The 13,786-nt window shown below is 45.8% G+C and overlaps 3 protein-coding genes across 3 annotated transcripts; all 3 read right to left on the bottom strand.

Annotated features, from left to right (window-relative positions):
* Positions 1–15: 15 nt before the first annotated feature.
* LOC112875249 (guanine nucleotide-binding protein alpha-1 subunit) lies at positions 16–4,333 on the bottom strand. The gene is given in 15 exon segments (XM_025939024.1): positions 16–198; positions 201–345; positions 477–556; positions 643–702; positions 790–883; positions 1,170–1,304; positions 1,433–1,488; positions 2,225–2,326; positions 2,409–2,516; positions 3,081–3,158; positions 3,309–3,398; positions 3,481–3,518; positions 3,737–3,809; positions 3,899–4,034; positions 4,137–4,333. Coding segments are annotated over 14 exon segments (1,191 nt in total). The 5' UTR covers positions 3,992–4,034; positions 4,137–4,333; the 3' UTR covers positions 16–159.
* A 525-nt stretch (positions 4,334–4,858) lies between these two features.
* LOC112875251 (2-hydroxymuconate semialdehyde hydrolase-like) lies at positions 4,859–6,701 on the bottom strand. Its single transcript, XM_025939028.1, has 4 exons — positions 5,963–6,701; positions 5,776–5,868; positions 5,531–5,598; positions 4,859–5,171 (listed from the first exon to the last, which is right to left on the bottom strand). Exons 1-4 carry the CDS (start codon positions 6,629–6,631, stop codon positions 4,970–4,972), a joined length of 1,032 nt encoding a protein of 343 aa, XP_025794813.1. The 5' UTR covers positions 6,632–6,701; the 3' UTR covers positions 4,859–4,969.
* A 229-nt stretch (positions 6,702–6,930) lies between these two features.
* LOC112875252 (2-hydroxymuconate semialdehyde hydrolase-like) lies at positions 6,931–9,320 on the bottom strand. The gene is made up of 4 exons (XM_025939029.1): positions 8,532–9,320; positions 7,901–7,993; positions 7,375–7,442; positions 6,931–7,255 (listed from the first exon to the last, which is right to left on the bottom strand). The coding sequence occupies exons 1-4, from the start codon at positions 9,201–9,203 to the stop codon at positions 7,105–7,107; spliced, it is 984 nt and encodes a 327-aa protein (XP_025794814.1). The 5' UTR covers positions 9,204–9,320; the 3' UTR covers positions 6,931–7,104.
* Positions 9,321–13,786: the final 4,466 nt, after the last annotated feature.

Genomic DNA, 13,786 nt, shown 5'->3' with positions numbered 1-13,786 from the left:
ACTTTCCACAGGCCACAGTGCACAACAGATATCTTTACTGGCTTGTGGAAGAACAAAAAGATCAATGAATGTTCCCCATACAAAAAGAAAAAGACAAAGACAGCTGTGAGACCGTAAACCACCTGTTCCTCTCACCATCCTAATTACTTTTCTTGTGACTTACAACAACACAGACTCGATCAAGTTCCTTCTCTGGAGCGCCTCATGCTCTCGTCAATCAACTTAAATGTCTTCTTTACAAGTTTCTGATCCAGGGCAGTTGTTCTGTAAATCTTGAAAACTCGGTCTACACGATCTGGCTTGCTGCTCTGGAAGTAGAGCTCCTCAAACTTCTTTTTCACAAACCTGTAAAACGACCCTCTAGACCATAAGCAGCAGTTTTGCACATGCATGTATAGGATAGCAAAGTGGAAAGTTGTTTTTTGGCATGTAAATCTGGCATTGATAGAGCGATGGGGAGACAGGGGCACACTCACTCGTAGGCATGTTCAACCTCCTGTTTGCCAGGCGCAGTAGGCTGGTAGTCTTTAAACCACTCGCACACACTCAAAGGAACCTACATAAGGACGAGTCAGACAAATGTTGGTACACGAGCACTTAGCATTACTCAGCACTTGGTAGGTGTCAAAAGATGACCTATACCTTTTGTATTTTCCTCTCAAATATGTCGAATTTGTTGAGAAACAACATGAATGAGGTTTTCTGGAAGTCAGAATTGCATCAAGGTAGGGCTCAAAATGACCAGAAATTAGAATGAGAACAAAATACTCTGATGAATTTTACACAAACCTCGAAACATCTTTGCTTTAGGACCCAGTCAAAGAGTTCTTTGGTCTCCATCATTCTGTTCTTAGTCTCATCCTCAAATAACACCTGATCATACCTAAAATTAACAGCCAGTGCTCAACTTTTGTTCAGAATATTTCAAATTTGTATTCAATGGAAAATGGAATTAATATCAGAAACACCCCAACTAAACATAACAAACACATGAATAACAAAATGTTCTGGCCATCAAGAAACATTGATCAGATTGTACACGGCAACTTATAAACAGAAACTTTCGTGGTGCTGTGCATCTTGACTAAATCTAAAGTTTTCTCAGAAGAATTCGGCAGTTTAGGATAAATTCAAGTCAATGAAGTGTGAACAATGAAAATTGTACTTACTCACTAATGGCAGCACAAAAGATTACAGCATTAACACCTTCAAAAAGATGAATCCACTTCCTTCTCTCATTTCTTTGGCCGCCAACATCGTATAACCTATAGACCTCTCCACCTCTTTTGCTCTCTCCTAGAGGGCTGCAGGAAAAATAAAAACTTACTTATTAGAAGATTTAAGTTGTCTGTTACTCAATAATAACAATTTAGTTTGTCACTCAGACAGAGTATAGCAACAGAAATATGCAAATATCATGTCAGCAGATTACCTAAACTGAATTTCTACCACACCATTTGTCCGTACTCTTGCATGAAGCACATCCTCCTGCAAAATTAGTCCATGTCAAGTACTGCACATAAGTACTTCAGAGATAAAATGCAAACCCTTAAGACCTATTGTCGAATAATCATGTACGACCTATTGTCGAATAATCATGTTTAGTAACAAAAAATAATACGATGGAACATTCACAAAAAAGGACACTAAAACAAAAGATAAGTTTTAGTTTCTATACACCTTGAGAATGACTTAACCGGAACTAGATGATTCCATGGTATCTAAAGGCTACTTCTCAATGCACCCCTATAATGTTTCAAACAAATAAATGCAATTTAACAAATTTCTTTGCTTAGGAGGGGAAATCATTGCAAAAACTGAAACGTGATCCAGATAATGTAGCCATGCTTATGTTTTTGAAGTTGTGAAAGGAACCAAAAGTCTTTTCAGCAAAGAAAATTGAAAAGGGTTCTGGTTGAGCAACACATGGAAACACAAAAGGTTGGGGACATCTGCTAGTAGAATTTTCCCTCACTTCACTACAACTGTGCATCGGGATTCTATTCAAGCTTGTTATATACAACATATAATACTGAATACTTATACTAATAGCCTCCTAAGGTTTTGAAAAAAAAGGGAGATCTATATATCTCACATTTGACCCAGCTTCTAATGCACTTCAGCAACCTAAAACACAGTCAACACAAAATAGTACGGTAATATCAGAAAACCTGTAAATAAGGCTATCTCTTTAAAAAATTTAGATTGGGCATAATTGCAATACCTTTGTTGGTAAATAATCTACTTCAGCTAATCGATCCAAATTGTTCATGAAGTACTGTGCACAGTCAGGGACTTGCAGAATACTTCCACGTGAATAAGTTTCCTACAAATACATTTCTCCATAATCAAGTTATCTGTTCAACTGTCTATACAATTTCTTTAAATAAAGTAGCAACTTTTTTCACCTGAATGGCTGGATCTTGCCATAGTTTTCTTACATCCTGGACAAGTTCTTTGTTCAGCAATGGGTAATCCAGTCTTGCACCAATTTCTGATAGTTTCTCTCCAATCTCCTGAAATTAGGACAAAGTTACAGTACAAATAAACAAAAGGTGTTACTGGTTCAATAAGGTGGACGATGAGAAGCTTCTATGAGCTAGCAAGGCATCACAATGCCTACAAAGGTGTCATTTGATAACTGTTTAGCCTCAGAACTACGAACCAAAAACAAATGTTATAGTTGAATTTTGAATACTCAACATTTCAAACAACAATTAGTCAAGCATATCAAGCTTAGCCTTCTTCTCCCAACCAATCGAATATATCAGCAAGGTTTCCATTTATCAAAAGAAATAAATGATTTTCTAGAAAATCTGAGGAGAAACACATAAAATGAATGGCTACACATCGTTTTCCCCATTTTCCATTTGGTTGGGTTTAATGTTCAATGGATATCATTTCGTTAGCAAGTGAAACAAAAAGCATAATAAAGCATTTGAGATCAGCACAGTTACAAGCTGGTTCAAATATTGCAATCATATCAGCGGTACCTCATTAGAATCACTACGTTTCAGAATAACCAAGTTTCTATATTCACAAATTTAACTGTAATTACTGAAGAAAACAAGGGCACAAACCTGATTATCTGGGGATAGAAGATATTTTGAGGAATCTGGTTCCACTTGGGCTAGCTCTTTAGCTCCGTCATATAGAATCTGTGCACATATAACTCACTACTGAGGCAAAATATGTGTAAACACACCCCCATAGGAGCAGCATACGAATCTAAAATCAAAATTGTTCTGCATAATCCCCACTATGCTGTAAGAAAAAAAAAATGACACACCCTTTCTAGTATAGCATACTTTAATTGTCTGATACACATTTGCGTGGATGACTGAAGTATAGCTCCTAAGTTCTGTCTCATCGAAACCAGTTTGGAAAAGGAGCTTTATCTGCAAACGAGCAATCAGAAATATATGTAACCTGCTGATGGCATAGGAATTATGATCCACAAAGGAATGGCATGAGCCTTACCTGTTTAAATATTGTAGACTTTCCCGATTCTCCAGCACCTTGCAAAGAAAGATAGACAGGCAAACTAATTTATTGATGACCAGCATGCAAAGACAGCATTTTCAAGACTAAAAGATAGACAAATAGAATTGACTAGGGAGAAAATATAGAGATATTTCTTTTGGCTGACCCAGCAAACTATCAAGACAAATGTCTACACAACAATAGATACTTCACATGACAAAACACCTCTTCAGTTCAAGTAAGTAGGCGTTACCAAGAAGTAAGAGCTTGTGGATGTGTTGCTCTGCCTTTGTCTCTTGCAAAATCCGCCGGTCGATGTCAGCAGACTGTACACACATACCATGAGTATCAGAAGGCATCAAATGCAGCTGCTAGTAAGTGCTAACCAACTCAAAATCGAAACCTACTAATTTACCTTTGCATTTTCAGTAGCTTCAGCCTCGTTTAAGGAATGAGGTCTGCTACAGGATGAGCCCATGCTTTCAATCACGCAGGTAAGCACAGACATTATTCTAGATGCGCACTCTCATGCCTGAGCCTAGGGGCGGAGCCTAGGTAAAATACACGGTCAGATCCGAATGCAAATAGCATACATTAGTGGTTTGGGTGTTCGATTTCGCACAGCAGGAAGGGAAGGGAATGGGTGGGCATACCCCTGTCGGCTGCTCGTCGCCGGCGAAGCGCCCAACGAAGAACTGGCCAAGGGCGGCGCGGCGCCACTCGCTCTGTCGTCGCCGGGAGGAAAAGAAGGCCGGACCGCGAGAGAGAGAGAGAGAGAGAGAGAGAGAGAGGGAGAGAGAGGAAGCGGCGTGTGGAAGTGCGGGACAGAGGGGAAAGAGCAGACAGTGAAGACTGAAGAGGGGGCTCTCCTATCTGTCTACCGGAAGAAACGAAGCCGTCAGCCCAGCAACGGCCCACTAGTTTCTAAGCCCAAGCCAGCAAGCAACCAGAGCGCGCCAACAACGTCGAGGAGCTAAGTCGGACACGAAGGGTTAGCTTAGCCTCCCTTTCGATTTTTTTTATTTTTTCTTATAACCCTTGAGGTCAATTTGTTGTATTTATGACATTTAGCATTCAATATTTTAGAATATTAGATTCGATGGTTTCAAAACTACTTCAGCAATTTTTTAAGATTTTTCTTCAGCATTTTGGAAAATTGTTGAAATAGAATTGTATATAATTACTACATTCAAGATTCATAGAAATCTAATCGAACATTTTGAAAAGGCAAACTCAACATTTTACATGAAAATGTTGAAATCAAACGTTCGAGTTCTTGACTTAAATGCTTGAATTATTGAATTTTAAAAGTTAAAACTAAAAATATTCATACTGGATCTCACTTGTTTGGATTGGTTGTAAGCAATAGCACAGCAGTTCAAACGGATTTGAAAATAGAACAAGAAGTTTACACTTCAGAGGACTGAACAATAACTTGAAGCGTTTCATATGCGTGCAGCCCTGAACTTTCTCAACTTGCTACACGCTACTGATTCGACTCAGCAGTCAACTGAACCAATTTGGCCGGTTGAACCTCTACGTATCTTGCTGTTGAATCGAATGAAGGAGGCTTTTGTGGTGCGAGTAGGAAATCCAAGACAAGCTTGTTGAACCGGGCCGGGTCCTCCATCTGAGGCACATGGCCTGTTTTCTCAAAGATTTCCAGTCTGACATTCTCGCTTAAGCACCTGCCACACATGCAATGCAAAAATAAATGAATGGATGAATACAAAGATTGTCATGGCAGTTTGCAGTTGGGTTTGGCCATAATTTAGCAGCGCGTTATTAATTTAGTATCATACGATAAGTAGCTGTGACAGCCATGGTTCAATTGTTCGTCAGAGAATGGAGGCATGGAGCTTTCATCCACAACGTAGGCAAGGCAAGGGCTTGAAATGCCCACGAGTGAAGGATCGGCCATTCAGGTCGATCTCTCCAATTGCATCAGGAATTCAGCATGGCTATGAGATTCGTGTATAGCTTTCCCAGAAGAAGAAGAAGAAGAAGAAGAAGAAAGAAAGAAAGACGTGTGGTAGGGAGGTAGTACCTCTTGACGTCAAACGCCTTATCCAAGGGAAATATCTGATCATGGTCTCCCCATACGAGCAAGACGTCCTGCCACCAACAAGGACATCAGATAATTGCAGAACTAGAGCTCAAACACACTTGCTCACAAGCAAAATGAAGTGTAGCTGACACGAATTCTCTGCTCATATTGCTCAAGCAAAGCATGCATGGCGTATCTGCTCTCGTATTCAGAACGCAACCAACAAAGAGAAGTGCAAGATATACCTGAGACAAGGGTGTCAGTTTGAACTCGTCTGTGCCAACAGCGATAGCCTTCATCAGCTCAATCTTCTCCTCCCTTTTATCCCTAAAAAGTTGCTGCAAAATTGTTGAATTGCTGTCAACTTCAATCATGAATCAGAGATGCAGTGCGGCGGGATCGATCACGCTCGCGCAGAATCCGTTCCGTTACCTGCACGGCCTGCCGGAGCACGAAGTCCGGCAGCAAGGTGACGGCCTGCCTCCGGTAGAAGGAGAGCTCCATGAGCCGCCGCGCGCCGCGCGCATCCAGCGGCATGAGCAGGTCGGCCGTGCGCGCGATCCCGCCGCCGGCGCGCTCGAGGAGCGCCCTGTCGTCCTCGGCCGTCTTGAGCAGGTCGGAGTTGGATATCACCACGGGGCCGACCCTGCCGGGTCCCGCCGCGCGCGCCAGGGCGTAGGCCACGAACCCGCCGTAGCTGGTGCCGGCCACGGCTACGCGCGCGCCCGCCGCGAGGCCCGGGAGCGCGTCGAGGAGCGCGGCGAGCGCGGCGGCCTGCGCCGACTCGGAGGGCGACGCCGGGGAGCCGCAGGAGGAGCCGCCGAAGCCGAGGAGGTCCGGGACGATGACGTGGAAGCGGCGGGACAGCGGGCCAACCTGCCGGCGCCACTGCCAGGTGGCCATGGGCCCGAAGCCGTGGACGAGCAGCAGCGGCGGGAGGCGCGGCTCCCCCGGGGGCGCCCAGTAGTGGATGGTGCGCCGCCCCTGCCCGCCATCGCTGCCATCGTCGTACGGGAGAGCGATGGTGTGGGGCTGGAGGCCGGCGCCGAGGAACGCGCGGCGCGCGATGAAGTCCATCAGCGGGAGGATGCTGAAGCCCATGGTGGTGGCTCGATCGGAGACGGTCGCGTCGCGTCACGGCTTCCTTAACCGGGGGCACGTGGAAGTGGAAGCGGAGAAAAGCGGCGGGTAGATGCTGGCTGGTGGCTGCAGCAGAGAGCAGACACAGCGGCGCAGAAGTCATCGTCTCATCGACATCGACAGTGCGGCATGACGTCGAAGCAAGCACAACCTTTCCGGATGCTGCCCGCAAAAAGAAAGAAAGAAAGAAAGAAAAGAAAAGAAAAAAAAGTGCAGCGTCACTCGGTACTGTCTGGCTTGCAGCATCTTCACGAAGAAAGTCGGTTCACTTTGCAGTTACAAATAGCCATATGGCTGAAGAAATCGAGAATATACAGCTGTATTTCTTGAGATGTTCTCAGATAGAGCAAATCTGTACCAGTGAATGGATTGAGCTGAGGCGCCTAACCAGGTCTTATTACAAACAACGCAGGGCTACCAATCACCAACGCATGTTACTGCGAGCCGCCATTAACCGAGGGGTCAGGCTTGTGAGCAGCCAGCAAGAAGTCCAGCATGACCTTGTTGAACCTGGCCGGGTCCTCCAGCTGCGGAGCGTGGCCGGTCTTCTTGACGACCTCCAGCCTAGCGCTCCCGTTCAGAGACCTGAAGAACACGGCAATGTTCGCACAGGGCAACCAATCAGTAACGGCCACCCCCATCTGTCTGAGGAAAAAGAGAGAGAGAGGAATTGGACAGCGTGCGCGCGGAAATCGTCGGAATACCTCTGAACCGCAAACGCCTTCTCCAACGGGAATAGCTGATCGTGGTCTCCCCAGATAATCAACACGTCCTGCACAAGCACAGCACAGAGTTGGATCATTGCGAAAGCTCATTTAGGGTGTGTTCGTTTCCTACCCTCTAAATTTTAGACCCATCACATCAAAGAGAATCTTATTATTTAGAAGTATTAAATAAAGTCTAATTATAAAACTTTTTGCACAGATGGATGCTAATTCGCGAGATAAATTTAATGAGCCTAATTAATCCATAATTTGCCACAGTGATGCTACAGTAATCATCCGCTAATCATGGACTAATATACCTCATTAGATTCGTCTCGCGAATTAACCCTGGGGTTCTGCAATTAGTTTTGTAATTAGACTTTATTTAATACTTCTAAATGACAAGATTCTCTTTGATGTGACCCCTCTAAACTTTAGACCCCACAAAACGAACAAACCCTTAATTGATCACAGCATGGCATCATCTGCGAGGGTAACAGTAGCACATGGGATGAACAAACACTACCTGAGATATAGGTGTCACTTGGAATTTATCCGTGCCGACTGTAATCCCCTTGAGCAGATGAACAAGACGATCCCTGTTCTCCGTGAAGAGTTTCTGACAGATGATGGTAAAAATCCATTCAGTAATCAGTACTGAACTGACTGGCCTCAAGGACAGGTGAAATCAAGACCAATCTCTGGAGGAGAACGGCTGCACGGACAGGACTCCAGCCGTATCAAGAAAGGACGGTTCCTGTTGGGCATGACTGCGAGTGGCTCGGTTTGTCTCTGTCCAATGTAAATGCGCCATTGGCAGGTTGTTGCTGGCAAGTGCGGACTACAGCAGCAGCAGTCTGAATCTGACTGAAGAAACTGCTGCTGTTGCGAAGTTACCAACCAAGCTGTTACTATCTGTGGAATGCATCGTTCATGCCCCTAATTTGTTTGTTTAAGAACTCGATCGAACACTTGGTTAATGGTGGGTTAGGTATCTCGTGCGATGAGACGAGATGCCCACGTTCTGTTGATTCTTGTTTTATAAAGCGGATTGCGATTGAAAGGACGAGCAAGTGTAATCTAGGATGGATCCATGTGCAGCTGACTTCCGGGCCAAATGAAAGGTCAGAGCGAAAGATTCCGGTATGCAGTTGCACCTGGATGAAGTCCCGGAGCAGGAAGTCCGGCGTCATCGCTCGCGGCGGCGGGCGGTAGGAGGCCAGCTCAAGGAGCTTCCGCATCGCGGCGGGCTCGGCGGGGAGGAGGATCTGGTCCACGCCGCTCCACCCCTCGCCGGCGCGCTTCAGGAACCCCCTGTCGTCGGCCGCCGTCTTGAGCAGGTCGGAGCTCGCGATCACCACGGGGCCCACCCGGCCGGCCCCCGCGGCGCGCGCCAGCCAGTAGGTCACGAACCCGCCGTAGCTCGTGCCCGCCGCGGCCACGCGCCTGCCCTCCATCCCGGGCAGCGCGTCCAGCAGCGCGGCCAGCGCCGCGGCCTGCGTGGCCTCCGACGGCGGCGGCGCCGTCTCGAACGGGTACGTGCTGCCGCCGAAGCCCAGGAGGTCGGGCACGATGACGTGGAAGTGGCGCGAGAGCGGGCCCACCTGGCAGCGCCACTGCCAGGTGGCCCGGGGCCCGAAGCCGTGGACGAGCAGGAGCGGCGGGAGGCGCGGCTCCCCCGGCGGGGCCCAGTAGTGGACGGTGCACGTCGCCCCGGCGCCGCCGTCCGGGTACGGGAGCGTGACGGCGCTCGGGCGGAGGCCGGCGGCGAGGAACTCGCGGCGGGCGAAGTAGTCGATCACCGGCACGAGGCTCAGGCTGCCCCCCATGGCTGGCCGGTTCTGTTTGGTGGCACCGAGCAGTCTAATCTACCAAGCGAAAGGTACCAGCAGCTAGCAGCCTAAGGATAGCAGCACCAGCAGACAGTGTGGAAGTTGGCACGCCAAGGGATGGAGGAGGGAGTGGAGGCGATGCGTTGGCGGGCGCTAGTGCTTAGCTTAAATAGAGCCAGGTTGGTGGTGGGGGAAACGGAGGGTTCCCAGCCGTTGCGGGTTTGCAAGGGAAAGGTGGTTGAGTGGACCAAACATTTTGCCAAGTTGAAAAATGAAATCGTAAAGGATGAACAGAACAGCCAGTTAGGAGGGGCCTTTGTTTTGAATGGGAACGGTGATGATGTTGACAGCTTCAACGAGAGGCATCTGTTAAAAATGTAACGCTGCTTTTATAGGTGTGTCGCCGATGTGGTTCTACAAGAGAGTAGCGATCAAGGGAAGGTTCATGCGCTTTTTCTGTCGCTGAATGGGGGAATTGTTTACCAGAAAGAGCAGAAAGAATAAATACTTCTCTAAGCGAAAACGCTAGAGTGATCAACTTTGAGGGTTGATGAAACCCCTGTAACCGATGCAAGTAAGAAGCTAATGCACTATTCTTCTTTAAGACGAAATCAGATGGCGTCTTCCCCTCTGATCGATTTTTTTATAGAAAATATACAAATGGAGGGCAATTTGCGGTTAGAATACGGGGTTGTATCTGTATAAAATGCAAAAGTTGGAGTAATCTATAGAAAAGCTCAAAAGAATAAATTAAGTGGGAGATACGGTTTTGCACATGAGCAAAAAGAAGAATCAGAGACGAGCACCAGGGAACCATATGGACAGGCCTTCATTTTATTCTCCATATATCATAGTACAGGTAGAGGAACTCTACTGGTTTAAAAGATCACATGAAAGGTGGCTGTGTGAGGGGGATCTAAATACTAATACTTTCAAAGGATTGCCAATGGCAGGAAGAGGAAAAACACCATCTTATCTTTCAAGGATTTGGGGGGGGCGGACTATTGAAGGGGATGATGAGCTCTTAAAACATGCTACAGACTACTATAAAATGCTGTTTGGACCTACACCTGGCAATGCCTTCCCTCTGGATCCTAATCTCTGGACTTCCAATGAGAAGGTCAGTGATGCTGACAATGAGGAACTCACTAAACCTTCTCTGAAGAAGGAGTAAAAGGTGCATTATTCCAAATGGAAAAAAAAAGGCTGCAGGCCCAGATAAGATCCCTATTGAATTCTTTCAGTGGTGTTGGGATATTGTTACAAGAGATGTAATGGATATCTTTGATGAACTCCATCAAGGTGGGCTGAATGTGAGCAGGTTGAATTATGGGATCATTACTTTGCTGCCCAAAGTGCAGGAGGCTGAGAAAATACAACAGCACAGACCCATATGCTTGCTCAACTGCATCTACAAGCTGATAACTAAGGTGCTGAATTGAGATTGGAAAAAATTGCAAACAAACTGATTCTGAATACACAAGCTGCCTTTATGAAAGGCCGTAATATCATGAATGGGGTGCTAGCCCTGCATGAAATCTTACATGAAACAAAGAAGAATGGTGAGGTTGGGGTGGTGCTAAAACTAGATTTCGAGAAAGCATATGACAAAGTGAACCGGGAGTTCCTTTTTGACTTTCTTCTGTTGTGGGGTTTCTCTGATACTTGGTGTTCTTGGATTAAGAAGGTGGTTACCAATGGGACCATCAGTGTAAAATTGAATGACAAATTGGGTCCCTACTTTGTCAGCCACAAGGGGGTCAGGCAGGGGGACCCTTCATCCCCTATACTCTTCAATTTTGTTGTAGACTGTATGGCCAGAATGGTGAGGAAGGCACAAACTTCTGGGTTGATAACCGGCCTTGCCAGCAACCTCATCCCCAATGGGGTTGTACTGTTACAATATGCTGATGACACAATTGTGTGTATGAAGAATGATATAGAGGGTGCTAGAAACATGAAACTTCTCTTATATCTCTATGAGCTAATGTCTGGGTTGAAGATTAATTTCTCAAAGAGTGAAATAATTACTATCCATGGTGATGACTCTCTTAACTTGCAATATGCTGAGCTTTTCAACTGTCAGATTGGGAATTTCCCCATCAAATACTTAGGGGTGCCAGTCAGCCCAAGTAGACTCCACATTTGTGATTGGATGCCCTTGGTTGAGAAAAACAAAAGGAAGCTGGCTGCTTGGAAAGGGGGTTCCATGTCCATAGCTGGCAGGACTACCCTGATAAATGCCAATCTCTCAAGTGCTTTCACATACCACATGTCTATGTTCATGTTGCCAAAAACCATCATCGAAGAACTAGACAAGCAGAGAAGATCTTTTTTCTGGCAAGGGGGTGGTGCCAAAAGGAAATATCATTTGGTTCAATGGCAAGTCATTTGTAAAAGTAAGAAGAAAGGGGGGCTGGGAGTTAAAGATATCAGGAAAATGAATCTCAGTCTTCTGACCAAGTGGTGGTGGAAGCTCGAGAAGGAGGAGGGGCTTTGGCAAGACATCATCAAAGCAAAGTACTTGTCCAACAGCACAGTGAGCTTTGTGATGCTCAAGATAACAGACTCCCCGTTTGGAAAGATTTGCTCCAGGTGAAACAGATTTACATGAGAGGTAGATCTATCAATACCAAAAATGGGAACTGGACCCTATTCTGGAAGGATACTTGGATATCCCAGCGCCCGCTTTGCGTGCTCTATCCTGTCCTCTTTGATCTTTGTGAAGAAAAGAACATTACTGTCTACCAATTTTTAGTTAAAGATGGAAATCTGCAGTTCACTAGATGGTTGTCATCCTTGCTGTTTGAGCAATGGATGGGGGTGATCAATCTAGTATATTCCTTTCCTTTTGGTAACCAGGATGATGTCATTTTGTGGAAATGGACCAAAAGTGGAAATTTCACTTCAAAATCTGTCTATGAGTGGTTGACTAAAGGTGAGGTGGGGGGTATCCTCGACATATCTGGAAGGCAAGAATTCCATATAAAATTAAGATCTTTATATCTTTATTTGGCTTCTTGATAAGAGAGTCATTCTTACTAAAGATAACATGATCCGGAGGTAGTGGATTGGAGACCCCAACTGCTACTTCTGCTCCAGCCTAGAAACAATTGATCACCTGTTTTTCCAATGTCCTGTGGCTAAGGTGGTTTGGGGGATGGTTGGTACCTGCCTCGGTGCAGACAACATCCCTGGGGGGCTATCTGCTTACAGAACTTGGATGCAGACCTGGTTGCCCGGTGGGGGGCTGATACACACCTTTGGTTTTGTAGCTATCTGCTGGACGATTTTGAACCCGGAATAAAGCTTGTTTTGACAAAAAGATGATAAAACACCCTGCTGAAATTCTAATCCATGCTTGGGCCTTGATGAACTATTGGGCAGGTCTTTACGCTTCAGACTTCCATGAGATCATCATCGACGGCGTGAAGATCCTGATCTCGTGTGCTCGCCGGGTCTTGGCGCAACAAGGACGCCCAGTGATCGCGTCCCGCTTACTTGCCCCAGCGGATGACCAGGAGTCCGACGAAACTGACGAAGACGGCGATCAGTAAGTCGACACGGCGCTGCATGTGACGAAAGGGGAGATGGCATCTATCTCGTCCATTCCTGAAGACCTTTTGTGGCCTTGTCGGCCTCTGCTGTCTGGGAAGAACTCTGTGTGCTGTTTTTCTTTTTTCTAGATGTCTGTCGCTTTAGGCCTTTGTTTGCGCTGTTCTTCTCTGATAAGGTGCCTGGGAATCGCGGGCATTCTGGTCTGTCCCCCTCGGCTTGTTTAGTCTGAATCAGGCTAGATTTAGGGGCTTCATGTGAGACTTCCCCCCCACTCTTTTCTATCCGCCCGGTTGGGTACTCTGAACTCCTGTATTTCCGTTCATGTAATGGAAATGGGGCAAGTCCTCGCGTCGAAAATATCATAGTACAGGTGGTTCAGAGCGACATATGATTCATACTTTTCATGTACTCGTGTTGCATAATTGCCGCATTAGGCAGCACGTCGTAGTTACTCTTCTGTTTTTAACTACAGCTTTAGCTACGCGACTTGTAATTGGAGGAAAAGAACTTCAGCTACCGCTGCACAAAAGATGTTATTCTTCAGACAGTAATGTACAAGTCGTTCAGATCAACACTTCCTTAGGATGGGATGGAGTCATCAACTCATCATTGAAGCCTGAAATTCAGTTACTATTGCTGCCACGTCTCCATCGATGCCTGAACTCGTTTTCGGTTGCAACGTGAGCACCGACGCCTAGAATAAGCGTGGGGTTCTTTTTTTAATATAATGCAACAATGAGCATTGGTTGTTTGAGTTGGTTACTGGGATTGGCGAGTTGCCATGTGAACAAGTAACAGTATTCTATTAGGCAACAATGAGCATTGGTTGTTTATTTTTCTATTTCTAAGAATGCCACGTAAGCAACAAACAATTCAGTTGATGGATAAAATAGCCCATACAAGCATGATTTTATTTTACTATTTCATAACCAATACATGCAGATGACAAACTACGTTGGAAAAGGTAGTACATTGTTTCATCTAATCGAAGTGAAACTCTTTTCATCTCTCCACCCATTAAA

This window comes from Panicum hallii, chromosome 9, assembly GCF_002211085.1.
Source record: "Panicum hallii strain FIL2 chromosome 9, PHallii_v3.1, whole genome shotgun sequence".
Classification (NCBI taxonomy): Eukaryota; Viridiplantae; Streptophyta; class Magnoliopsida; order Poales; family Poaceae; genus Panicum; species Panicum hallii.
Note: the sequence above shows the minus strand (reverse complement) of the source record. Positions and strands in the feature narration are given on the sequence as shown.

Coding starts and splice junctions, on each gene's coding strand:
- LOC112875251 (XM_025939028.1), bottom strand. CDS start 6,631: ATGGGCTTCAGCATCCTCCCGCTGATGGACTTCATCGCGCGCCGCGCG. Junction 5,869..5,962: donor TGCTCCGGCAGGCCGTGCAG/GTAACGGAACGG, acceptor ACAATTTTGCAG/CAACTTTTTAGGGATAAAAG. Junction 5,599..5,775: donor AACTGACACCCTTGTCTCAG/GTATATCTTGCA, acceptor TGTTGGTGGCAG/GACGTCTTGCTCGTATGGGG.
- LOC112875252 (XM_025939029.1), bottom strand. CDS start 9,203: ATGGGGGGCAGCCTGAGCCTCGTGCCGGTGATCGACTACTTCGCCCGC. Junction 7,994..8,531: donor TGCTCCGGGACTTCATCCAG/GTGCAACTGCAT, acceptor ATCATCTGTCAG/AAACTCTTCACGGAGAACAG. Junction 7,256..7,374: donor AAGGCGTTTGCGGTTCAGAG/GTATTCCGACGA, acceptor CGTGTTCTTCAG/GTCTCTGAACGGGAGCGCTA.